The 26,411-nt window shown below is 38.2% G+C and overlaps 2 protein-coding genes across 5 annotated transcripts in view; both read right to left on the bottom strand.

Annotated features, from left to right (window-relative positions):
- Positions 1-290: 290 nt before the first annotated feature.
- On the bottom strand, positions 291-7,792 carry LOC306826953 (uncharacterized protein). 2 transcript variants are annotated; one of them, XM_079348540.1, is made up of 3 exons: positions 7,664-7,792; positions 4,101-4,237; positions 291-4,019 (listed from the first exon to the last, which is right to left on the bottom strand). In XM_079348540.1, exon 3 carries the CDS (start codon positions 4,015-4,017, stop codon positions 2,797-2,799), a length of 1,221 nt encoding a protein of 406 aa, XP_079204666.1. In that variant the 5' UTR covers positions 4,018-4,019; positions 4,101-4,237; positions 7,664-7,792; the 3' UTR covers positions 291-2,796. The 2 variants fall into 2 exon arrangements, with proteins under 2 accessions (XP_079204666.1, XP_079204665.1); XM_079348539.1 differs by lacking the exon at positions 4,101-4,237.
- Positions 7,793-8,978: 1,186 nt separating this feature from the next.
- Positions 8,979-26,411, bottom strand: part of glis1a (GLIS family zinc finger 1a) — a 40,523-nt gene continuing 23,090 nt past the window's right edge. Inside the window, exons 3-9 of one of the 3 annotated variants that reach the window (XM_079349477.1) lie at positions 25,003-25,164; positions 20,694-20,807; positions 18,821-18,947; positions 16,878-17,034; positions 11,707-11,861; positions 11,526-11,623; positions 8,979-10,575 (exon numbers count right to left, since the gene is read on the bottom strand). In XM_079349477.1, coding sequence (XP_079205603.1) covers positions 10,402-10,575; positions 11,526-11,623; positions 11,707-11,861; positions 16,878-17,034; positions 18,821-18,947; positions 20,694-20,807; positions 25,003-25,164 — 987 coding nt within the window. In that variant the 3' untranslated portion in view covers positions 8,979-10,401. Of the gene's footprint in view, positions 10,576-11,521; positions 11,624-11,706; positions 11,862-16,877; positions 17,035-18,820; positions 18,948-20,693; positions 20,808-25,002; positions 25,165-26,411 lie in introns of all 3 variants that reach the window. The other 2 variants (XM_079349476.1, XM_079349478.1) reach the window with 2 other exon arrangements.

The raw sequence follows: 26,411 nt of genomic DNA on the forward strand, positions 1-26,411 counted from the left end.
GAACAGGACAGAGCGAGCAGGCTCAGAGCTGATCGTTTGAGTAACCCAATGCGGTAATTACAACTTCCCACGGTGAGTGAAATTGGAGCTCAAAAGAAAAGAGGGATTTCAGGTAGCTGGGGCTGGCATGGGTCAGTGTCGGGGCAGAAAGAGTTGAAGGGAGCTGTAAAAAAGCTGAGAAGATCTGGAGCATGTTGTTCATAAATGCAGAGAGCTATTGTCATTGTTTAAGTTGTGTTTGTCATCACAGCATCATTGAACACAATCCTGAGGCAGACATATTAATTAAACATATTTATTGCTGTTCATATTTAAAAAAAAAAAACAATGATATAATGCATCTGTCTGTATAAACATAGTGTTGAAATCAGTGCTTTGAGAGGTACAACACTTTTATATCCTTTTTGTCATCTTTTTTGTCAAGATGTCATCTCAAAACTCATGGAATCTTTCAATTTTGAACCATTAATGAAACCAGTTACTACTTTTTAAATTTAAATTGTTGTTGCCCGTTTCATACTATTTATTAACCTTTATTTAATGTAAAATTAGCTGACAATGGATGTAAAATTGACCTATGTGGAAGTAAACGGATAGCATTTATTATTCCCGTTTTAAAAAGCTTTGGCTTTGATGCTACAGAAAGAGAAATATTTGGTATCTAAAGATTTTGGAGGATGGTGTCCTTTTTCTTTTACCTTTTCGAAACCAAAACCACTAACCAAAGGTGAAACAGCACTAAATGTATTCTTTTGGCATTAGCATTTTCTACAAATTAGCTTATACAGCTGGAGCAGCATACTTTTTTTTAGCTGTATGTTATAGCTAGCGACCAATTAATATTTATTAAAAACAATCTGCTTCAATGTTGAAAAGCCAGCCTGAGAGTGTTTTCAGCAGTTTATTCTTTTTAATTTAACTAGCTAACTGAGCCTGCACATGAAATCTGACAGTGATTTAAATATACAAATATATGACTGAGTAGAAACAAGAAGTTTGCTTCAGTTGGCTCTGCTTTGCCATATAAAAAGATAAATGCTACTGAAAACTCATTTTAACAGTTTTTTTGCACCAATACACCAAGACTAATTCCTCGTATCTATAAATGTAATTTGTAATAAAAAATGATTCTGATTCTGTAAACTGCTCATGTGGTAAGCAAAACAAGGAATCTCAGATGTAACAACAACAATTAAGCATCGGAGCCAATATAATGTAGCTTGAGAGACACAAACTAATCAAACATGTTTTTATAATAAAATGTGAGTGCAGACATTGTAAAAAATACCAACATTTTTTCATTTCGTTTGTATTGTGACCTCTGGGATTTTTTTTGTATAGGAACCTTACCAGGTAAATCAATAAAGCTTTGATGGAAAATATGTGAAACTCTTCAGACCTCAGTTATTTAAACTCACAGGAAGGTCCCCACCCTCACAGCTGCACCCTCTCTCACTGAACACAAACAAATTAGCATTCTTAGCCAGCGAGAGGGAGACGTTAAGGCTGTTTTCATTGTCCTAGACAATGATCAAGTGTCTGCAACTTGCACCTCCTTTGACCTTTAATGTATTGTCTACTGAACAAGCAGAGATTTTTTTTTTGTCATTAACCAGCATTAAATCTGACTACCCTGGTATTTTCAAACCAAAATGCACAAATGTGATGTAGTGCATTAACAAGCATTTGTCCTTAACCCTTGTTTAACATGACAGAATTTTAGACTTCTCATCTTGGCTTCACATTTCATGTTTCATTAAATGCACATGGTAATGGGGTTAGTCACTGTTTCAGCACTTACATTTCTGGATGTGCAGCATAAGGCGAAGGAGTTTGATCCAGGACATCCTGTTTTAGCACAATAAGTAACAAGTCAAACTGGATGTCATTTAACAATTGCACTTGGGTGAGGTAAACGAGCACATACAAAAGCTTGGTTGACCTAAAACAGGTAGTCATTAAAACATGTGTGGTTTGTGGTTATGAATGTGAAAACATTCATAACCACAAATTTGCTTTTAGTGCAGCATACAGTATATATAAAAAGTCCTTGTTGCATTTGTCTTTAAAACAGCTTTTCCAGAGAGAAAAAAGAAGGACCTCCCTTTCGAGCCGTCACTGCGCTCCTCAGGTCCCACAGGAAAAGCTCTCTATTAAATCACTTCCTCTTACATTGTGATACTCCAGTGGTTGGACCATGCTATCCCTGTATCAGTAGATAACACACACACACACACACACACACACACACACACACACACACACACAAAAACACACCACAAACTCACACTTAAACACACACTGTCTCCCTTTTGTTCCATTTAAGGGAATAACTAGATATTTGGGGAAACATGCTTTTAAGGTTCTTGCTGAGAATAAGATAACAAAACAAGATAAGTACACAGCTTTTGTGAGTTAAGTATAAAGTTGGAGCCAAGAGATGGTAAACTTAGCCTAGCATATGCAGTAGTGCAGGGATAAAATTCAAGTCTGGTCATATTGACAGTTGAATATCTGCCTTATACAGTAAAATATCAAATTTTGTAGTTTACATGGTTTAAAAAAGTGGACTTGCTTAGAAGTTTAGTAAATCTCAAAGTTTTGCAATGTAATTTTTCTTGCTTTAGCTAGCTGCTGCAGTGGTGCTAACCCATAAGAAAAAAGAAGTCCAATAGAGGCCAACATCCTCGATAGTTATTTAGTTGTGGTGGATTAAAACAAACAAAATTGGTGGATATGTTCTTAGAGAATTCTCGTAAAAAACAAAACAAACAAACAAATTCCCTTTTGATGGCGTCATGAGAGACTGACGTTCTCATACTCCCCGTGATCTGAGTCCTCCAGTTCAATACCTGGTACCAGGCTGTAGTATTCAGTTGACTGAGTCATGTAAGCCTTTTCCCTGTCTGCTGAGTCTTTCATCACCTCCGTCACACTGACTGTGTCCAGCTCTGTCTTACTGACCCCATCAAGCTCCGGTGGACCCTGCTTCCCCTCTGTTGAGGAACATGAGTGTTCTTTGTGAAGAGAATCCACTGAGCCTAGTTTAATCACCACCTCTTCGTAAATGTCCCTGGTGCTTCCTAAGAGGGTGGATGCCGGGCGTAGCAGCAGCTGGTTCTTCAGGATCCCCTCATTGCTGCAGAGTCCATCTTTACTCTGCTCTATGGCCGCAGGTTGCTGCTTTTTTCGATGCTTTTGGCCGTTGCTACTTGAACTGGAAGCTCTCTTTTTGGAGTTGCTCATAGGTGTGTCTTTTTTCTTCCTTTTCCTCCCACAGCACCAGCAAAGAATCAGAGCGGAGAGGATGAGAAGAGGGAGCACGATGAAGAGCGCAGTGAGACCAGCTGGCCGGCACACGTCGGCTAGTTTTACAGACAACGCAGTCATGCCAGCAACATGTCTCGGAGACACGCAGGTCAAGTTCCCCACTAGATCGTCAAACTTAGTGGTCCTGTTAACCTTCCTGCCCTCCTCCAGGCCTTCAAGTAATTGACAGGAGCAGTCCCAGGGGTTACCATCCACAAAGAGTGTTTGCAGGCTGGGCTTCTGCAGCACAGAGCCTGGGAGGAGGTGGAGCTGGTTTCCTTGCAGATACAGCTTCTGGAGATTCTCTGAGTTCTGAAGAAAACCTTCAGGAAGTTGTCTAATGAAGTTCCCACTTAGATCCAGCTTGGTCAGGTGTGGCTGATTGGCAAGGAACTCCCTTGGTAAGTCTTTTAGTTTATTATGACCTAAGTATACCTTCTGCAAAGAAGAGTTATCCATGCCAGTTGTATTAATCAAACTGATATTACAGGAGGAGAGATCCAGTATCTGTATGTTTGTATCATTTGTAAACACAGTCCAGTGCACATGGCTGAAAGTGGAGCCAGAGAGGTTCAAGCAACAGACGTCGGCGGGAACCTCAGAGGGAAACTGGGACAAAACAGTGGCTGCTGGACACACACATCCACCCACAAGTCCCATCCTCAGCAGTAACATGGAAATCAGAAGGAGGATCCAGTGGCTAACCATCTCTGAAACAGAAAAACACAAATATAAAGCTTCATCATATTAATACAGCGGTGTCTTACTTCTTCCTCAAGAACCTAACCCACCTGTTAACCGAGCGTTTCTCTCACATATGTCAATGTGCTCGTAAACCTAACAACTTCTCAGAGGACTCCGGTTGCTGTGAGGATTGTGGGAGTTGGCATGGTAACAGGTCAGTAGGGATCAGGAGTTCAGTGTTTGGCTGTTGGAGAGGAAACAGATGCTACTAGGACTTTCACGTAAAGGCAGCGCTGTTAATAGACAGATGGGAGGTATAAACAAACACTATCCAAAGATAAAGATAAGGCCTTTTTCACAAGGAGGTTGCCTACGTTTTATTCTCCTAATAGATGTCATATAAAAACATCAATATATTGGGAAAAAAAAAAAAAAAAAAACCTTCTAAGTGTCGATACACTTCCAGGCAGAAAAGTTGTTGGCAAAGTTGTTGTCCTACATCATGCTTATTTCTCCACTGACTTCACATAATGCCTTCCAAAATGATTGTATTTTTTGTATCTCCTAAAGACATGGTATTGTAGCTCCAGTACTAGTATTGCATTTGAGTCAAATTGTCCTGTTGTAAACTTACTGCAAATATAATGGAAACATGTCAACCTTTGTTAAGATATAGTTTTGCATCTTCTTATATCGAGTACATATTAAAATCCTGGAGGGCAACATCAGAACTTCATCCAATATTTTTTTAACCTATGATGTGCAAATCTTGTAACTCAGAATAAAACTCTGATACAAACTCATGTTTGGTAAGAAGAATCTCAACATGTGAGAACCACGCAAGAAAGTAAGGATATACTGTCCTTGTTTTTTTCTATTTTTAAAACTACATTAACTGATTGAGTCTGTAAACTTGTCAGAGTTTGATATGTCAAACAAAGAAAATCTGAATTTAACAAAGATTAGAAAAACACATTTCAATCATTCATTTTTTACAATTATTCATGCCCAGGTTGATTATGATTGTGAAGGGTTTATCAGATAACAGGCTTAGCCAAATTAGCTTTAAAATATAATAAAATTCTATTATGTCTACATGTACACGTAACATTCAGTATCCTTATGTTTTTATGCTTTGTGCCAGATTTAGCAACCAAGATACTTAAACACGATACAACACAACAAACATCAGCAACCATAAACACAGATGTAGAGGATTTTAGAATAAATGATCCTGACAAGGTTAAGCAAGGTCCATAAAACTAATGTGCAGCTTTGAAATTTCCCTGTCATTTTATATAGTAGAAATTACCCTTCTATGACTCTGTAGCTGGGAGTTCGTGACATGACAAAATTTGGTAAACCCTGCTCTTGTATGACTTAAAAGAAGTAATTGCTGGTCCATTCCTAAAACGCCTCTGTACTTTGTGTTGCTGCTTGAAAATTAAAGCATGTGTGGTCGAAAAAACGAGGGATGTCTTTCAACAATAACAAAGTCTGACATGTAAAACAGGCAGGAAAAGGGAAAGGGAGCGTATTTGGCTCTGAAGTCAGACTTCCTCACCCACCACAATAGAGCTCAAAGCTGCTCTTACAGGAGGGGCAATGTGCTTACTTCTCAACAACCACAGTTCATCACCAGTGGAGGGTAAAAACTGGACCAATGATACGAGCTGGAGCTCAAATGTTATAGTCCAAAAGTCCAAATAAAACCTGCCTTCACCCTCTCATTAAAACAGGGCACTTTCTAACAATAGCTAGCAGCTCTGTATCACTTACTTCTAATCTGTGCATGCTAACTAGACAAAAGGATGAAGCTAGCATGGTTTATTTATTTGTTATTGTCATTGTCGAGTGAGTTGTTAAAGGTGACAGTTTGAGGTATTTCCTGAGGGATGAAAGAGACAGTTTCAGTTTTAGTATTTCGGTATTAGCAAAAGGTAACCAAGGGTAACCATCTCTTAAACCAGCAATTACTTTTTATTTTTCTTGTCAAAAGGGGGCAACAGAGAAAAGTTACAGAGACAAAATTGACATCTTGTCAACTTTTTTGTTGATATCACGCATAATAACTCCAACAAGATTGTATTGTATTGTATTTTTTAATGCCTTTAACCACTGCCTCAAGGTGGGTGTCAGACAAGATAAAGCATGCTGAAGAAAACACACAGGAAATGCTCACAATTAGACCATATATGACCATTAGAAAAGCTGGATAAAATTATTAATTTACTATTTTTCTCATGTACTTGGAAAGAACAAGAACAACAAGATGTAATATCTTGCGTTCCAGTTTAAAAAAAGTGATCCCATATCCAATGGTATGAATTAACGCTTTGTAATGCTCTCCGTTTATTTTTACCACGCAGCCCTTTAACTCTGAAATTATTTGCATGCTGCAGTACTAACACTTTTGTTCTAAGTGATCGTTATCAACAGGACATCCATTTAAAGCTCCATCAATCTGAAGAGGAAAAGGGAAATTGCAGGGCTTGTATGGTCGCATGCGGGTTATAATTTGCTTACATTTGGATGCAGTACTCCAAATTCTTCACACCTTTGTAGGAGCAAAGTTTGGGTGAGGTTAGTCTTTTGTGTAAGCTGCTTATTCCATGCAGTCACCAGTTAAGATAACATGACTCCTGAGAAGGCAAATTCTCATCTCAGACTGATAAGAGAAGCCGACTAAAGGTTAAGGATGACTGATTGTTATATAGGTTAAAGAATCTCAAATACAAGGAGCTTTGCACTCTTAATATTGACACAGAAGTTGATCTTTGGATCTTTAACTTACTAAACACAACAGAAACTGGCAGACTTTTACAGGGAATGAAATATATGATTGAAGGCCCTTTGTCCAAACAGGAGGATTTTTCCAGGACCATCTCCTCTCGGGATGTGAGTGGCCATTCGAGAAGAGAGAGGTTTAAATCTGGGGATGGTGGATGATCTCACTCGCTAACAATGTGAGCAGCTACATCCTCTCTGGCAGCAGAGCTTCCTCTGAAATAATGCTCTCCATTCTCCCTATCATAAAATATTCCTACATTAAACAGAGACTGCAGCTGAAGTTACATAGAGGGGCAATCTAACAGGGACAAGTCTAAGTGCAAAAGAATGAAAAGGTTTTTAAGATTTAAAGGCAGATTCTCTTACATTTTATACTTTGAATTGTACAGTATATTGTATATTTCAGGTGTGGAGCTACAGTATATCTTAAAGAGAAAATAGGTAAATCATCTTCAAAAAACTTACTTCTACAGTTGGCTGATTCTCTGAGAATGTGAGGGTCTATTTTGTCATTGATTGTCAAAGACTGATTCTTTTCTATAGAAAAAAGCTGATTCAAGGTAGAAAAAAAATAAAAATAAGACTCAGTTGGCTATTGTTGGCTGTCGAGACATTACTTTACAAATGTATTGGACACAAATCCATAAATTCCATAATAGTACTTTTGGGTAGAATATGTGAGGTCTCTGGCTCATGACCTTAAAATAAAGTGTCTGGCTAAAGATCAGCAAAACACCATAATAGAGTCACTTCACTTCAGCATAACTGCACACCATAATAAAGTTATCAAATTATTTCAATGTGCCCAAACTTCGATGACACCTGTAAATAAAATGAATCTGCCCAGATTTAAATAATCTCCAAAAATAGGCTTTCTTACCTCCGTGTTTCATGTCAGCTGCAGTCATGTGTGTCTACTAGAAGCACTAGAGACCTGTTGAGGATCCAAACATCAGCAGCAGCAGTTCTTCCTCTCCTCTCTGCATCCCACTAAGTGTCAAACCTCTCCTCCTCCTCTTCTTGCGGGTCAGAGGGTGTGTCTACATCCGCGCGGAATGTGGAAAAACTACCGCTGCCTGTAACTGTGTGTGTGTGTGTGTGTGTGTGTGTGTGTGTGTGTGTCTGTGTCTGTCTCTGCGTGTGTGTGTCTGTCTGTGTGTGTGTGTGTGTGTGTGTGTGTAAGTAGGTGTGTGTGTGTGTGTAGGTTTATTTTCATACAGCGTGTTGAGTTCTACGTTTCAGACTGATCCTCACTAACATGAATGCAATGCTGCAGCGCCATCTGGTGGCTGATTCATGAACCTGCGTACTTTATAATGCCATAGTGCCACAGTGACGTTGTGATGTGGTTTATCAAGTTCATGCTCCTGCTTGGCTTACTTTTAGTTAAAAAAACAAAAAAACGAAACATGTTTTCAAATTCTGAATTTTCCAAGTTAACTAGATCTTACAGTATAAGCTACTATTATAATTTAAGAAAATTATGTTGCTTCTTGAGTTATTAAAACATGTAAAAGGTTGAAGCCCCTGAAGTCCCAAAAAGTAGAACAAAAAACGTATGCACAAATTAAATTAGGAGAGCAAGACGCAAAATATATTTTGTGTATCGTACTTTTTTTCTCTACTTTTTGGGACTTCAGGGGCTCCGTTAAAATTTGATTCATTTCAATGAGCTAATGAGGTGTTTTCAGAAATACTACGCTACATAGCCTAAATGAAAGTCCATCCATCCCCAAAACGCAAAGCACCTATTGCTTTTTATGGCATATTGCAATGATATTGCTTGGCAAACTACCCGTCACAGCAGCAACTGTGATTAGGAAGTTGTTATGATCCTGGTATGCTTTACTCAGTATGGCCTAAGTAAGCCTATAAGGTAGAAGAAGGCAAAAAAATGTAATTGTGAGGCTGAGATGACTCGTCTATTGTTCTTGCACAACTATTTTTTTTATTTGATACATTTTTATAGTTTTTGTTCCTAGACTTTATCTGTTTACTAAGATAGAAGATACGATGTTGAGCAGTATTATCCATAGATTTAGAATCATTTTTTATAACGCATGAAAATATGGGAACATGACCTATTTCCACTTTCTGGGGAAGTTTTCCTTCTGGGGAATAAATAAAGGCCTTTGTCAACCTATTCCTATATAATGACTTTAACTGTACCCAGAAAGTAGGCCCTGAAAACAAGCTAGACAAACACATTTTTTATTCAGGTATAAAAAAGACAGGTATACTTTCATAGAGTCTATATACACTGTTAAAAAAACAATTACAAGAAATCTCTGGATTGCTACAAAAATCAGTGTAAACATTTCCTGGTTGGTCATTCTCTTAAAGTCTTTGTGACAAGACAGAAAAGAGTGCACCGAATGTATTGTAAACAATGCACACACCCCTCTCACTGAATATAACACTGATAAAAAAACAACAAAAAAAACTATACAAAAACACTGACAGACGACATCGAAAAATGTAAAGGCAAAGTGATAAAAACAAAAAACAAAAGACAGTATTAAAAAAGAAGAGATTATGCTACTGTCACTGTTTGATTACACATACTGAAACTTATTGGTTGGCAGAAAAAGTACATACATGTTTTAGTGCAGCAGTCTTATGTGTCAGTTTACTTGTCACAAGAGTACTACAGCAGCACACACTGTGTACCCAAGTGTACTGAACCATTTAATATACAGTCCTTCAGACACTTGGTGGCAGCATTGCTCCAGTTTACTTGACATTCCTCCTTCCTGCAGCTGCACTGGACCAAAGAAGTCATGAACAAGCCGCTGGTGATTTTTCAATGGCACTTTGGTTAGAAGGTCAGCTTTCTGTTGATAAATACACAACTCTGACAAAACAAACGTATTTCTGCTTTAGACAATTAAATTGATGCCACCTAGGAGTCTTTATGATGCAGATTAAGGCACACCAGTTTAAGCATCCTCAAACTGGTTATTGAATTTCTTTTTGCATGTATAATGTGCTACGTTTCAACTACAAGGCACAAAATCATGAGGCACATCAGTGAAGTCATGTGTTTTTTTTGTAACAATACGTTTTCCTTGATAACTTTGACTTCTTTCTGCGATACTCTAATCATTATAACATCATGATTCAAAACGCTTCCTCTGTTGCACCTGAAAACTACGTTGCTTGTCAAAAAACAAAGTTACAGAAGATTGAAAGAAAATGAACATAATTTATGTTGACCAAAAATGTCTTTTAAAAAAAAAAAATCATATGTAGGAAATACCATATATTAGTGAGATTTTTAATCTAAAAGGGACTTGAGGCTTAGAGTTGATCTCACTGGAGAAAGTGAAAAAGCTTCTTGACTTTTCAATGGATCAAATATTTTTAAAAAAGGTGATCGTTCATTCTATCCAGATCATTAATGCTGGTCAGTTCTGAATGAATCACTGCTGCACTTATGCTGACCAGATGTCTTCTATCCATGTTCACAATGGATACACCAATTATACACCTTGTTCTGCTCTGCTAGAACTCCCTATTTCATTTTATTTTTATTAAATTTTGACAACTTCAGCGCTGGATAAAAAGTACAGTGTGATTGTCTGTAGCCACAATGTACATATGCAGCCTTTTGGCCTTTTAAGTAAGTCTAATGCAGTTCTTTGGTTTTTCAGGAGTCCAGGTAGATGGAGTAGATCTGGTTGAGGCAGCGGTCGACGCCTCCTGTCTGAAAGAGGAAGCTGTCGTCTGAGCAGGGAGACATGAAGTAACCGCCCCCTGCCTGGCCCTGCAGGTCCTGCAACAAATCAAACCCTGAAGACAGGAAACACAGACTTTATATATATATATCTATATATATAAAACACTCAATACCTCAGGCAGTTCAGTTGAAGAGTCAAGAGTCATATCCACATTGTTACATCCAATATTACACTTTTTCACTGTTTTAATTTCCTTAGTTAAGTTTAAGTCGTAATCTTTGATTTACTAGAAGGTCTTGGCTGTTTTTCAAAATAAAAGCTGGGTTGAATTTAAACAGAAGATAAAGTACTCTTAGCTTAAGACAATACGAACATTAAAAATAAAAGCTTAACATTTTTATTGTGAAATACATGTAAAAAAATAAAAACAATATCACAACAAAAAATGTGATTAACCGTTGAAATTTTGAGATTAATCGTTTTCAATATTTAAAATCCTTTGAGAGCTCTATTCCACAGAACTGTTCTTTTCATGTAAAGATTACGCAACACAAGACCAGTTTTACCTCAAGAGGATATTAACATTCATCCTGGAATCAGCTGCTTAAGTTTGACTCTTTTTTTTAATCAATTTTTTTAAAGTATTGTAAAGAAAATCATTTAGAAAGGGTTCTGCTTTAAACGAAATCTGCTTGACATAGAACAGATATCCTCCTGAGATGGCATTGGACTGTAGGTATACTTTGTTAGCAAGCTAAAGCTTATAAAACTCTGTGGGAGACATTTATAAATCAAGCTGCCTAAACTTAATATCTGGAAGAAAAATGCTGGGTTTTTTTTTTTTTTTTTAAGTCTGATATCAAGGATTGATATTTTCAAAATAATTTCTAAGTAAAATGAATGAATTTATTTGCCATTGTTGTAAGCATCATCGTAAATCTGGATTGTAGCATACAGGACAACAGCAAGCAATTGTGGAGGGAAAGGCAAATCCATTGTAATGATCTCTTAAAAGGTTGAAGCATGAAGGTCTTTAATGTGAGTTATTGATGTCTTACCTACAGAGTGAACAGAGGAGGACGAGTTTGTGAAGTAGCCGGTGGGTTCAAAGCCTCCCTCACTGGCTGGTTGAACCGCCTTTCCCTCTCCATACGGACATCCTTGGAGAACCAGAGTGAACAATACATTTCAAGGACAAAACTAAAGTAGGAGGTAAATGCCATGGTTGTAATCATAAACATACTGGTGTTGTCTGTAACTTGCTGCTGGGAGAGTACTTGTTGGTGGCCGTAGATTTTGTCATAGATTTTGTCGTAGCCCTGCAGCTGGATGTTTGCTTGGTCTGACGTGGAGCTCACCGGGCTGACATCTGACATGAACAATGGTGCTGATCTGTTCCTGTTGACAACATACAGTTAATTATTCAGTAGCTCCAAAACTCACCCCAAATTGCTCCAAATGCTCATTTTAAGCGCCAGCCTGTGCCATCAGTGTGTGAATGTGGTGTGAATGGATGAATGTTACATTTACAGTAGTGTATAGTCAGAAGACTAAAAAGCATGTAGAAGAAGAAGAGGAAGATGAAGACATTTGTTGATGATGCTACATACACATTCCTCAGGAATACACATACAGATGAACTGACAGGATCCTTTGGACATGTGCTAACGGATGACAGTGAGGGGCTTTACACAAAGGTTTGCCTGAGCAGTTAGGGGTTAAGTCCCTTGCTCAAGAGCATCTCGACTGTCCTCAGGAAGTGAACTTGCACCTATCTAGCTACCAGACCAATTTTGATACTTTTAGACCGTCCTGGGACTTGATGCGGCAACCATTCGTTTCCCAGCCCAAGTCCCCATGAAATGAGCTACTGTCGACTGCACATTTACATTTTTACTTTTAAAGGCTAAACAGACATTAAGATTGAACAGGAGAAGATGGTCTGTTGGCATGCTTGGCTAACTAGCTTATTAAGTTACCACTTAGTAATTACTTTTTCGTGTGTAAATTTTCTTACCAGCTTAGTAAGAAAGTTTAGTTTGAATTCAACATTATTATTATTATATTTTGGTTTAATGAGTGACTTTCAAAATAAAGCAGTTTAGTATAGCATATAGCATATTATAAGAATGGTATATTGTTTCCTTGCATCATTAGAGCGGCTGCTCTTATTTTCTTTATGTATTATTAATCTTTGAAGGTGTTTTACAAATAATGATTGATGGATTGATTTGTTGAAATGATTTGCCATTTGTTGCATTGCTGATTTATGTTGCATTCGTTTTTGGATTTGTTAAATTTTTTGGAAACACAAGGACTAGGAGGACTACTCTTTACTACTACAGAGTAGTCCTACTACTCCTAGTGTTTACTACGGTGTTTGGCCAGACTGCTGTAATTTGATTCTGCCTGTGCTTTGTCTTTCACATTTTTAACCATCTTTCTATAAGTTATTATTGTCATTCATTAAAGGTTTGTGAAAGACAATAAAAGTTGAGAGAGGATTCATATGTGACAAGTTGGATTCTTATAATAATACCTGTTTTTATAACTTGCATTCAATCGAGTAATACTTTTTCAACCTACAGTAATTAATCGAGCTGTCACTGAAGTATTTTGCAGTCATTCATGCTGATAACTGTCTGACATTGTTGCAGCAGCTGTGTTATCACACACAAACTACTTAAACCCGTGCACAAACAGAGCAGTTTAAACATGGAAGTGTTTCTGTCTCATGGGGGTAATGTAGGCGGGCTTTATGTGGAGCTGTATCCATCGTTACGCTGAAAGAATGTGCTGACTGTGCACAAACAGACTGACTCAATGTGGAAACGAATGAGTCAGTGGAGCCAAGTCTACAGAAAGAAAGAAAGGCAGCTGAATATCTCTCCAAGGATATGCAGCTGAAATCCCCTCAATACGGTATTTAACCCCCCTCGTCCTCCATCAAAGAGCTCGCTCTCAACATTTCATGTGCCCTGAGAACTCTCCTGGATGATGTACCATAGCATATTGGTCCCCAGAGAGCCAAATGGCCTTGGTTTCTGCTGGACGGGTTTTACTGGGCTTCATAAACAAGCCAAGCCTTGTCACAGATACTGATGGCTGCCGGCCCAAGCGCCTTCTATATTTGCATCTGACAGCTATAAAAAAAGGAAATGTTTGGAGATTTCTTTACATATCTATCATTTATCATCCCCAGGTTTCTTTATTACCCATTTCCCATGTCAAATGCTATTATATTTAATTTAACAGTCTCTGCTTTCAGCGGAGAAATACAATAAAAGCCAAAATTAATCAAAAGGACTTTTTTGAAACCCAAACTGATATAACTTACAGATGGCCGTGGCTTCCCAAGGTAATAAAACCCAGGCTTTGTATAAGATTATGTAAACATGGTAGGCTTTGATATAGTACGACTGTTGAAATGAATGCACCGCAATGACTGTGAGCCCCAAGAATTCTGCAGTTCTCTGGATTCCCCCTCATTGGCCCCAGAACCATCAGAGCTGACCTTAACTATAAACAATTGCGTCTGTTCCACGGCTTACATTCTTACGACAGTGCAACAACATAGCTGAGATGTTTGAGTAGATCTGTCGTTCTGTGGGCCGGTATGCCCAAAAGTTCCCTGATGCATGAGCTTAACAGAGGGCCCGCGCCTGAGGGAGAGGCTGTCAGCACCACCTCAGGAAACTGCTCCTCTGATCATATTTTATCGGCATAAACCCTCCAACGCTCACTGATTTTTCTCGTACTTTACACTGGCTTACCACAGCCAGCTGCCCTTCGAGTATCTGGAATGAAAAGAATCCTGCATGCAGAATTGGAGCTCTCTTATTTATATGCATATTATAGATCATGGAACCTTGCTTTAAATCCATGGCAGCTTTTTAATAGCAGCACACTCTGGCTGGATCAGAGGAGGGGATGAGTGGGTTTTCCAAAGGTGCCTGCTTGTGCACACTAAAATGATCTGCTTTCAGTTTTGGCAGAGGAAAGACGCCAGAGTACTTCTGTGATAAAGATCACAGAGGATCATGTTAAATGTATGTAACACATATGGAGATTTAATGTGATCTAAGCACTACTAATCAACTACTTAAAGAAACTTAAGGGCACTTATTGCATGTTAGGGATACAGTAAAAACACAAATGTGTGGACATGTCAAACATTTGAGTTAAACTGGCTCTTGGGATCCAATGTCACTGGGAGCTTCTGAAAAGTAAACTTTATTTCTTCTCTTTCCTTCAAATTGAATAAAAGTGTTTCTGTGTGAGAGCCATCACTGTGTCTGAGAGACAGACCGCTCCAAAAGCCAATCCATCTTCCCAACACCCCTCTACCGCAAAATACACAAACACAGCACATCACAAATATTCGCTGATGGACATGCCTGAGCGCGGGCCTCTGAATCCCTCAAGTATTAAATAATTAAAAGACGTTGAAATGGCTAGTCTCTGCCAGGGTAAACACGCCTGGCTATGAGGTCAGAGCCTGATGCCGGCTCTGCTGTGGAGCAAAGATAATTGACTTTCACGTGTTTAACGTCTCACTAAGTCGTTTGGGGGAAAAACAAGAGCTTGTCTGGTATTGGCTTTGGCCGGCTGTCTGTACTGCGGGCACCCATGGGATTCTATGACATCCTCAGTCACTATATAGAGGCGTCAATGGATGGATTGTGCAGAACTTTATGGAAGCTCAGGTTGAAAACTCAGAGAGGAGATGGAAGCTTTGAAATACTGCTTAAAGACAGATACAACGGAATTAAAAGTGACTCGTTATTTACTTAAATAAGAACCTTATATTGGTTTGTTTTATATTTTTATGATCTTCAAAATGTCAAAATACTCCAGATGCAACAATCCTTGCGATAATACATTTACTTAATTTAAAAAACTTTATTAATGAGGGAATTCACAACTTTTCACACACACGCACAAACATGATGTGCACTACTTACGATACGTCAGAGAGAGTAAACCTGGAGGAAGGGAAATCCTTCATTTACAAAAGGCAGATTTCCATCAATCATTACTAGTTTTTGTTATTCATGAACAGTGTACAGCAAAACTTATTCAAAGTTAACTTACTGGAAATGTTGTCCACTGCATGAAGGCCATAAGATGAGGCTAAAAGCTTTACAAATCAGGTGAAATCTGCTTTTCCAGTCCGACCCTGTGCTGAGAATAAACCTTCAAACTTAAACCTTTAGGTTTGAGGTTGAACCCATCTTAGCTCCTCCAATAACATCTCTGCCAAATTCCAAAGCTCATTTCAAAATAAATCGTGGAAACACTGGACAATGCTGTGTGAAAGTATGTGCAGTATACACTATGTGAAGATTCTATATCATGTATTAAACCACAGAAATGTTATGTTGGCCCTTATCAGCTCTCTTTACTGGGCAGACGGCCTTTGTTGTTTCTTTTGTGCCAATAAAATCTATTTTACGGGCAGTTCTTTGGTGACCAATGATTTGAGGCAATATTATCCAAAAGACTGCAGGCCTAGAGGCTTTCAGCTGTATCTTTTTAGTCTCACATCTACTTTTACACTGGGCTAGACAACATTTGTCTCAGTTTACAGAACACTAAGTTCTGTGGCCTCCAAGTCCCCAATCAGCACAACCACAAAGCCAAAACTCCATCACTGGTGATAATGCCTCTGGTCTATTCCAGCAAGCATAAGCTGCCCGTTTTTGTGCGTGTGCTTTCCAGACAAAAGGGGCAAAACAAAAGTTCTAGCAGTTTAAAAAACGCTAATAATACAAAATCCATTAAATGAAGAACGATTTTGAGGGAATTACCAATAGATCAGTTTTCACATGCCAAGAGGAGCAGAAATCTGTGGTCAGTTCTTGCTATTTCTGTCTTTCGTAGAAAACTTCTCGGGATGAAAACTGCCAAATACAAACAAATTCTCATTCAGGTCCATTGTATTTTGTTGGCAGGAAAAGCCCAAGCAGCAGATAACTCCAAACTCTGCCAAACACACAAGTGGTAAGTGGGAAAATATGTTTTTGTACTGGATGAAATGACCATTTAAGTTTTCCTGTGGGCATATTGCTGAGTAAAATACCCTGAGTTCCAAGAAATAAAGGCAAAGCCATTTTTAAATGATTGTTGAAAAGCGTTATCCTTTTTTTTTTTATTGTGACCTTACTCAATGAAACAAGAGCAACTCCCTGAAGCAGAGTGAAAAGGGGAAAAAACTGTACCAACATGGCACTTAACAACTCAAAGTCAGTTGTTTAAATCTGTTTGAAGGAGTGAACATGTTCAACTGGAGGATTGCTCAAGACGCCCATGTGTTTATAGTAATGTTTCATGGGTAAATAAAAAGCCTAATTGACTTTTTGGATGCAAAACATTTAACTTCATTTATCTGCTTACATTACATCGTACACTCACCCCTCTCTGATGCTCCCCGGGCTTGTTAGTGAAGACATCGGACTGTTGGCGTCAAAGTTTCCCTCTAGGCCTTGATACCTGGAGCATGTGTCTGCTGACGGAGGGAGAAACTCCGCATTTCCCCTGTTGTGGACGATGCTGCTGTTCGAGTACACACCTGATAGAGAGGAAAACGTTTATAAAAGTTTAACTTCATTAAAACACATCTTTTGAGTATCCAACATCACAATAGGTCTTCTTAGTGAAGGTTTAACAAGCTTCAGTGAAGTAGATTTAAACAGCAGTCAAGATAAGAACAAAGACCAACACATTTAACAACTTTCTTTAAATGTATTTGAAATACAATATCTGCTGCTTTGCTCAATTTGTTCCAAAAAGTTGTACTATAAATGCCTGAATACTTTGGTAGATTGTTCCTGCATCGATAGCCTGTCTTAATTTAATTAAGCTATGACTTCAACTTCGACAATTTTTAAGTAAATCACTTTATCTTTTAGCCAAAAACACATCTCAATAATATAACATTGTCATTACAATTTCTCAGACAATAAACCACAAAATGATAGGCAAAAAAACAGCAAAACTAGAGGGTAAATCTAAAAGTCTGAATAAACATCTAAAATGTTATGAATTATTTGTTGATTAAACTGCTAGATTAATAGTTATCTTTTCAACCTTTCAAATTCAAACTTTTTATAAATATATGGCCTAACACAAAGCTACAGTTTGTGACTTGTCTGTCATTTAGTTAGTTATTAGCCACGAGTGATAGCTAGCTAGGGCTAACTACAAACCTTTAAATCTGACCTCAGTCACAGCTTGTTTTATAACAAGAGATGAACTATTACCAATCTTGTTCCATGTACTTTTCCACTGATCCATCAATAAATTGGGCTAATACACACGTCATAGCACAACAGTAAACATAAGCACTTACTTTAATTTATCTTTAGCTATGTAGCGACCTATGCTAGCAGGAAACTAGACAGCTATTTAACAAATGTCTATAGTATTTTGAAAATTCCAGTGTTTTAAACATACTAAGCATAAGGGGCAAAAAATAAGTGCCTAGCCTACATCTGTAAGAGTGGTTGAAAAATAAATATATGGAAATTGTATCTTTATGTATCTTGAAAAAGAAGCTAATGGATGTTGACACCACGTTGACACCTACAGGAGGTTCAGTATTTGATAATGACATATTCTTTAGTTTGTGTTCATAAAGCTGAAACAAAAATATCTGCTTTAAATTAAAAGGACTTTCAACATGTGGCTTAGACTTCAGGTTTCGGGGCAGCTGACGACAATAGTATGTATCACCATAATGCATCATAAATACATAAATGTACATACACAAGTTTATATACTTGGCATTCGGAAATTTGTCTTCAGGCTAAAATGTTTGGCCATTTTTGATAAGGAGAAAGTTCTCTTGAGACATTTTTAAAATGAAACACTGACATACTTGTTTCACCCTGAATAAACATAGTGCAGTGTGCCGTTTGAGGTTTTTCCCTCAAAGTCTTCTGGGTAAAACTGCAAGTAGTCTGAAGTAATAGATGTGGACAGCTCTCCTGGACACTCTCCACTCTCTTTTGCCAACTGAGCCTCAGTGTACCTGACAGCTTCTTGATCTCAGTTCAGCCATTGAAGGGGAAAGAAAAAGAGTTTGGCTGGAAAACGGGTTTGGAGAAGTTGAAGGACGAAGGGGGAGAGGGCCAACATGCCCGCAGTCAGTGCCCGGTAATTGGACAAGGTAAACACTGGCATGATGAGCTATCATCGAAGGAATGGGAAGGGAGGGGGAGGAAAAGGAGCAAATGAGGCCATGGGTGCAAATGAAAGGGACAGTTTAACAGCCCAGGTGTTTCGGCAATTTTTTTTGTTTTGTGCAACTAAAGGCAAATTTCCTTTGCTTTTGCTACTGTTTCATCCAAGCATACCTGTGAAGTCATCTAGACTGGGTAAAGGTGAGCTGCTTCCTTGGTGAGAAGAGGCGGAGCTGTGGAGATGTTGCCTCGCCAGACAATCACTCAAAATGTCGGATTCTAGCAATGTGTGCACCTGAACCTGTAAAACACACATATTAAACATGTTCACATAGATGACTACAATATTTTGTGGTACATTTGGTGTCATGTTTTCACGTTGGAGAGCATGAGAAGATGCCTACCCATGTGTAAGGATGAGAATGATTATGTGAAATCTTCAGCTTAGTTGTCTAACAATTGGGTTTTTGCTCTTGGGCAATACAACTCCCATGGAGCCAAACACTGAAAGGATTCACTTGTCTTTTGAGGACATACAGTAGATCAATTGAAACCAGTGAGTTTTCTGCAGGCACTTTTCTACTGTTAATCTTTTCAGAGAATTGAAGCTTGAACCAGATGCCTGGTTCTTGTTTCGTATTGTGATCCAGCTTCTCAAAGTACAAAATCCAGAAATCTTGTAAGGCATTTGTATTCCAAAATGTTCGAACAAAGTTAAGGCAAGACAATTTACTTTATTATCCAGCATTAACAGAGCTTCCCTGAGGACTATCCAAAACAGTTTATGGACAGCTCTTGGGCCCAGAGGAATCCAAGGAAGGACACCCAGGAACCACAAAAGACGTATGAATAATCAGAGAAAAATTTTCGCCTGAACCAGTGTTTATGAAGATGCAAACTTCAATAGCTGGGATACATCAGGCTTCAGACATGTATAACCGTGAGGAGTTTATGATGTGCATGTTTAATATTTCAAAGTCCTTCTTAGCCCCACAGGGTTTACTGCAGCGCAGGGCGTGTTAGCCATGTCACAACTTACAAGCACACGTGGTTCCGTTTAAAACAAACAAGCCATGGGAATACACACAAAGCCCTGTGTCACTCATGGTCCATAGAAAACAAACAAGGCCCAGATAACACTGAACAATAGGCTCCCTATTCTGACTTCCAGGGAGTGTGTGTAATACAGTGTTTTGTTGTATTTCATCCTACTGAATCATAAACATGCTCACTCTCTCCTCCTGTGGTTATTCATGTCTTTCTCTCGAAAATTATACAAGCAGAAACGGAGTACTAAAAAAGAACCAGAGACCTATCAGATAACCCTTTCTTTGGAAAATGCAACAACTATTCACTTTGTTCTTTCTTAGAAGTATAGATGAAGAAATCTCATTTTTTTCTGTTTCATTTTTTTGTGTAGAATTTTTTTATGACATGACAGTTGATAGAGTAAGAAATCAGGGAGAGAGGGAGTGGTGACCGACACGTGGGAAAGGAGCCACAACTCAGATTCAAACTCAGGCAGTCCGCCCGGAGGACCACGCCTCTGCACACGGGTCACACGAACAAATCTCTCTTTGAACTTCATGTTCTATGTATGCATGCATGTACAGTATGTACGTACGTCCTTATCTGGAGAACCATTCATCCAACCTATTATAAACCTGTCAGGTGAAGTTCTGAAAATACCAATAAAGAGAAGTGAGTAATTTTTGTTCACATTGGTCATATTGTATCAAAATAATGTTCTTTTTGGCTTAGCCACGATTAGTATCTACTCTTTAACTAGGTTTAACCATTGGATGAAAATTGAAGTGAATTGTGTAATGGATACCCTTTCCATACAGAATCAATTTCAACAGGATCATTCTGTCCCTGCCCAATAAAATGCCCCAAAAAGTAAAAGTAATAAAAAGAGAAGAAAATCCAGGCTTAGAGACACAGGGAGGTTTTAGAGATGTTTGTTTCTAATGCTGCAGATCAGAGTAGTAATCATATTCTGCCCTCAGCTAAATTCCAAACAAGTAAAAACATCTGCTAGTTTTACCTTGACCTCTCGCTCTTGAAGGCCTTTGGCGGAGTGAGCTTTGACGTGCTTTCGTAACGAGCTGGGATCAGTGTAGCGTTTGGTGCATCCTGGGATCTGACAGGCATACGGCTTCTGTGAATGAACAGCAATGAGAGGAGATCAGAGAAGTGAGAAAGTTTGAGCAAGATGTGACACACGACGTGAAAAACATGAACCTCTCACTCTGTGTTCACTCCATGGATAATATTATCAAGGTAATTTATATACCATTTAAAAACACATTGCAAAGTGTACAGTGAGCATTCCTTTAATGCTAAAAAGACCTTTAAAAAGTACAAAAACAAAAGTAAAACCATGTATAAACATCTGCTGATACATGATACATCTATACACAACCGCAAAATAACAATTCTGTCCTGCGTTTCTTCTTTTCAAGGTTATTTCTGAAGATGAAGCCTTTATTGGTAGAGCAGTAGAGTCTTGAAATTGGGCTGACAGAGCAGGGAATTATATGTGGGAAAAGAGGCACAGGTTGGAGTCGAACCCATCTCATCTGTTTACATGGAGGAGGCGGGCTTAATGACCTGTACTGCAGCCAGTCAGCGGGGGGAACTGACTTTGCTTTTTTTGGAGCTATAATGTTGTCCATCTCTTTATACAGTCCATGCTCTATACCTACTCTATATACACACAAGTTAAGGTCAAAACATTCACTCCACAATACTTTGTTTATTCAGTCACACTGGATGTGATGTCAAAGACAAAATATACGTATACAAAGCTAAGCACCACTTTGGTTGAGTCACATCCAGAGTGTCTGCATGTGTGATGCTGAGCACAGTAGTGCTGTGTATTATACACCCAAACATTTAGGATAAATGCTGCAAATATAGTTTACTTAGCGTGACATCTGCGCTAACAGAGAAAGGAAGCACATGTACATTGTGTCAACATTTTACATAATCTACTCCTGAGACTAGAGTAAAGTATATTTACCTGTCATCTGCAGGCTTATAGAAAGAAACCGAGAGAGAGAGAGGGACCGCTCAGTGCACAGTTGTTGTCCAGTTCAGCATAAATACATTTATTTGAAACAAAAACATGCAGTCAACTTTTAAATGAAAATGAAATGACAAAATACCTCTGTTTCTATGGATTTTCTTTCATGTTTAGTGTGATTTTATTTGAAAAGGAAAGAAATTATGAAAAACCTATAAGAACATGCTTGTCCTTGCGGTCTTATATGCACTGTGAATTGACTCAATATAATTAAAGATGTACATTTGAATGATTAAAAACGAAAAATTCAAATGAGAAAAGAGAAAGGGGTGAATCCAGGGATCAGCTGTAGAACGGAAGTAAAACTATGCTACGCTGTTTGTTGTCTATAATAATTCAAATGTGAGAAAAGAATGGCATGTTTGCAAAAGTAAAGTAAAGTAAATTTGACATCTTGTCTGTGACACATAGAAGTGATTTTTAATTTTTTGTTGTATGCTCATTTGTAATTTTTGTAAGTATTTACAGACACGTATGCATTTCAAATTTCAGCTTCTTTATCAAAGATGTGTCATCAAAGAGCGTAACCTTCTGCAGGGTTGTACGTCACATGCAAAAGTTGGGCAATGTCTTGTTGTCATGAAATATTCCCTGAAAGGTGAGCTGCATGCTCTAAAGGGAAAAGTCAGAAAGAACCTTTCAACTCGGCGATTCCTGTGTACACATCTCAGAGCTGTTGCATGCATAGCAGTACTGTCAGCTGCAAAAAATTAAGACATAAATTAATGATTAATGACACATCAGTCGACATGTTCTGTGTGTATGCCAAAATTATACAAATATTGAAAGTGATAAATGGACAGGGATTAAACAAAGCCTTCCTGTTTAATGTTGCAATTCAAGATGTTACGAGTGTGAAGTTCCAACTCACAAACGCGACAAAGCAGCTAAAGAACAGAAGATTTAAATCTGCCGTTTTCATTAGTCACACATACATTTAGTATGGGCTGATTTGTTTTCAACATTTGTTGCTTTTTTTGATTAGAACGCATGTAATGTAAAGGTAAATAGCCAGCAGGAAATGGTGTGCAGCAAGTGTGCAAACTAATTAAAAGGCTACAAACTTGCCACGTTTTGAAGTACTGTGAGTTGCAAATTGTAGTTTAGACATTCCAGCATTAGAATTCCTTTGGGGAACAAATCCTTCATAACAATATTATTCCTAACATTAGTAACACAATACAAGTTATTTAGTCAAACCTAAACAGCGTGATCAGACACTCGTCTTTTCCTGGCTGGATGTTATGCTATATTCAGCAATTATTTACATTCACTTCTCCTCTGGGCCTCAGTGATGCCGCCAAAAGTGTCCGATTCTTGATTTGTGACGCAACTGCAAAGCCGCTACTAGCCAGTATGAAACCACAAAAAGGAGAAAATAACTCTCTCCTCTCGTTGTAATAACACTGGAGTGCATCTTAAAGCGTCATCTCACCCGTGTAATGAGAGATCTGATTTGCTGGATTAGCGTTAAGTCCCTCATAGCTTGTCAGCAGGAGTAAAAATAACTGTGGTTTTTGTAGAATAAATCCGCAGCAGGTATGCAGTTTCACAATCCTACAATAAGCTCAGACTGTAGATCAGGGAACTTGCAGAAAGAGGGGGGAAGAGTGGAGCAATGGCACTTTAAATTAAAGTGATTTGATGTGTGTTGAGTGCATTGCGTATTCCGACTCATGACAAAGCAAATAGATTTATTATCGAGGTATACGTTTTTAAAGCCTGCAGGAGAATGTGGTTTTCTACCCTAACAGGCAAAACGTTTCTGGGCTTCATCGATGTGCTCAAATGATAGCTGTTTATCATTTAGACATAGAGGTGATGCTGTAAATGTTCCTAATGCCTTCATTTAGTCAGGGCCCTTGATAGGAAAAACCACCTACTCCCTTTGGCATGGCCCTACTTTCACATTTAAAGACCCACTCTGCAATTTTAAAAAGAATCAAACTAAACTAAACGGGATTAAACTATACTGTGTTTCAAATCTCCATCCTTGTAAATATCTGATGACCCAAAATAGACCAGATAAACAACTGTTTGACCTAACACAGTGAGGAGCATTCTCAAATGTCTTTCTTTACAACTTAGCAACCTGGACTTTAACAAAATTAGAAACGTGTTTGAATATCAGTGATTGAGGACAAAAGGCAGGGTCTCCTCTTTGTCCAAAATGTGTAATAGTGTGTCCACTGTAACTCAACAAGGCAGCACACAGAAGTGTTAACATTTCAACATGATTTTAAGTATAAATTAAGGTACTTTTCTGCCGTTTCTGATGCTTTTAGAGTTTGAAAAACATGTGTTGAAAATATTGAGATATTTAAATGCAGCTGTTTCAATGTGAACTTTGAAAAAACAAAACGTATATGGAGCGATTATTTGAAGCAAAGTACATCAACAATACTCATCAAAATCATTGTGTTTTGTACATAAATCATTATTCCTCAAAGTAAATATTTTTGAAGTTCTTATTAAAAAGTAAAATAAGAAGAGGCAACTTTTAAATGTGATGAAAAATTAAGCTCAATAAAATGAAAACACAGCTTTGTAATTTGATTTTAAAGATTTTGGGAATCAAAAAAGATGATTGTATGACTGTGTGGTTTGGTCTGATTGTGATTCTTTCCCCTGATAATACAGTCGTTGCTGTCTATCAATATGATCTCTTACCTGGCGCTTTGAATTGTGAGAACAGTCTCATGTATACTGAAACTTTTTTTCAGAATCTGCACAACATCTGGGTATCTTTGGTATACTGTGGATCTTGCATTTGTTCCCACACTATAAGCTGCATTCTGGCCAAATCACTGTACTTCTAGTGTAGGAGGTGGTTCTGAAAACAGCCCTTGAGTATATCTAAGCTCCCCACACCTGGTCTTAATCAAGGTCAATCAGCTAGAAACACACCTGACTCTGCTCTGTGTTGATTCCTCAGTGAGAAACAGAGAGAGTGACCTCACGCATGTCCACATCAGTTTCATCATCTAAGATTACTACATTTTAAATTCTGCTGCTGGTTCAGCAAGAGCAAAAGCATACTGGCTTGAGTCTCAGTTTAATTCATTTAGGCATGCATGCTATATATACAACAATTTGATTTTGACAATAATTCATTTGTGCATTTGGAATAAACCACAGCTTCAAATGTATTCAGTGAAATTCACCGTTGTGTTATAATGATACACTCCACACTAAGTCAGCATATATGTAATATGGAATACGACGTGGTGTAGTGTGGATGGCTGTGTGTGACTGTGTGTTCACTGACCGTGTCCAGATGTGTGCGCTGGTGTTTGGCTCGGTCACTGGAGTTACTGAAGGCTTTTAGGCAGCCGGGGTGCTGGCAGATGTACGGCTTCTCTCCTGTGTGGCTCCTCAGGTGGATCTTCAGGTTCTCCAGACGTGAGAATGCTTTGGAGCAGCCCTCAAACTGATCGTGAAAATATATAATAACAACAACATAAGGAAGATGGATATGTATGTTGAGTTTGAATATAAACCTGAGTGTGCTATTTTCTATCATCTTTCATGTCGATTTTCAACACGTTGTTAGTGTAGGACTGTTGTCACGGTCTATAATTTAAGTGTGTGTGTGAAGGGGAGACCTAAGAATTATTAACTCAGTAGTTGCTGTTAGCTCTATGAAGTGTTTTAGGGGTTTTCAGCTCATTATTTTGTTTTTCTAACCCATCACTTTTCTTTTCTGGTCACTGGTGAACATAGTGGAGCATTTAGAAGCTAAGTATACAGATGTTTCAGATTCTTCAGCAGATGGTAAAGATCAATGCAGAGTTAAAAGTGAGTACTACTCAAAATGAATGATCCTGTTGTTCCACAACTCCTGGAGAGTAAATAAGCATCTGGTTGCTTACACGCTCACCATTTCTACTTAAATGGTGATGATGCGTCAGTGTCGTGTTTGCAGCTTCTATCTGCTGTCCCCAAGTGAACCTAAAAAAAAAGTGGCTTTCTAAAGGAAGGTCTGTCAAGACATGTCTTGGTGTACTTTGAGTAACTACAATATTCAGCCTATCTACCAATCAATCAATCTTTATAGTGCCAATTCACAACAATTGTTATCTTAAAATGCTTTACAAAAAGCAGGTAAACGACCTTACTCTTTGTTATCTAAGACTACAACAGAGCAGGTAAAAAGACCATGATCATTGTTATGTTTACAAAAAGAGCTTACTTATTGCTATATTACAAAGACCTGGTTTAATCCATCATGAGCACTTTCGCAAAGCAGCAAAAGTTACTTTGGTCAGAAAAAACGTCCTTTTAAGAGGCAGAAATCTTTGGCCGTATCCCAGGCTCATGACAAAACAGCCTTGACAGGCCTAGGCTGCTCTGAGCCTACTAATGTTTACTTTAGAAAGCAGTAAATGCTTGTTGTAAGCTAAAATGAAGTGGAGAAGCGTGATTAGTAGGAGGTCCCTTGGGTGAGTTTAACAGAGAAGTGTACCACTACACTGTTGATGGATTGCCATCTTTCATGCATAGTCTGTGTGAATTAAGAGACTAAAAAACAATTGAACTGGTAAGAATATACAGCATTTCCTTTCTTTTTTTTTTAAGATTTATTTTTGGTCTTTTTATGCTTTTATTTTCGAGATAGGACAGAGTTAGATAGAGTTAGACACTGGGGGAGAGAGAAAGTGGAGAACGCCATGGATG

The sequence above is a fragment of the Symphodus melops genome, assembly GCF_947650265.1.
Source record: "Symphodus melops genome assembly, chromosome: 7".
NCBI lineage: Eukaryota > Metazoa > Chordata > Actinopteri > Labriformes > Labridae > Symphodus > Symphodus melops.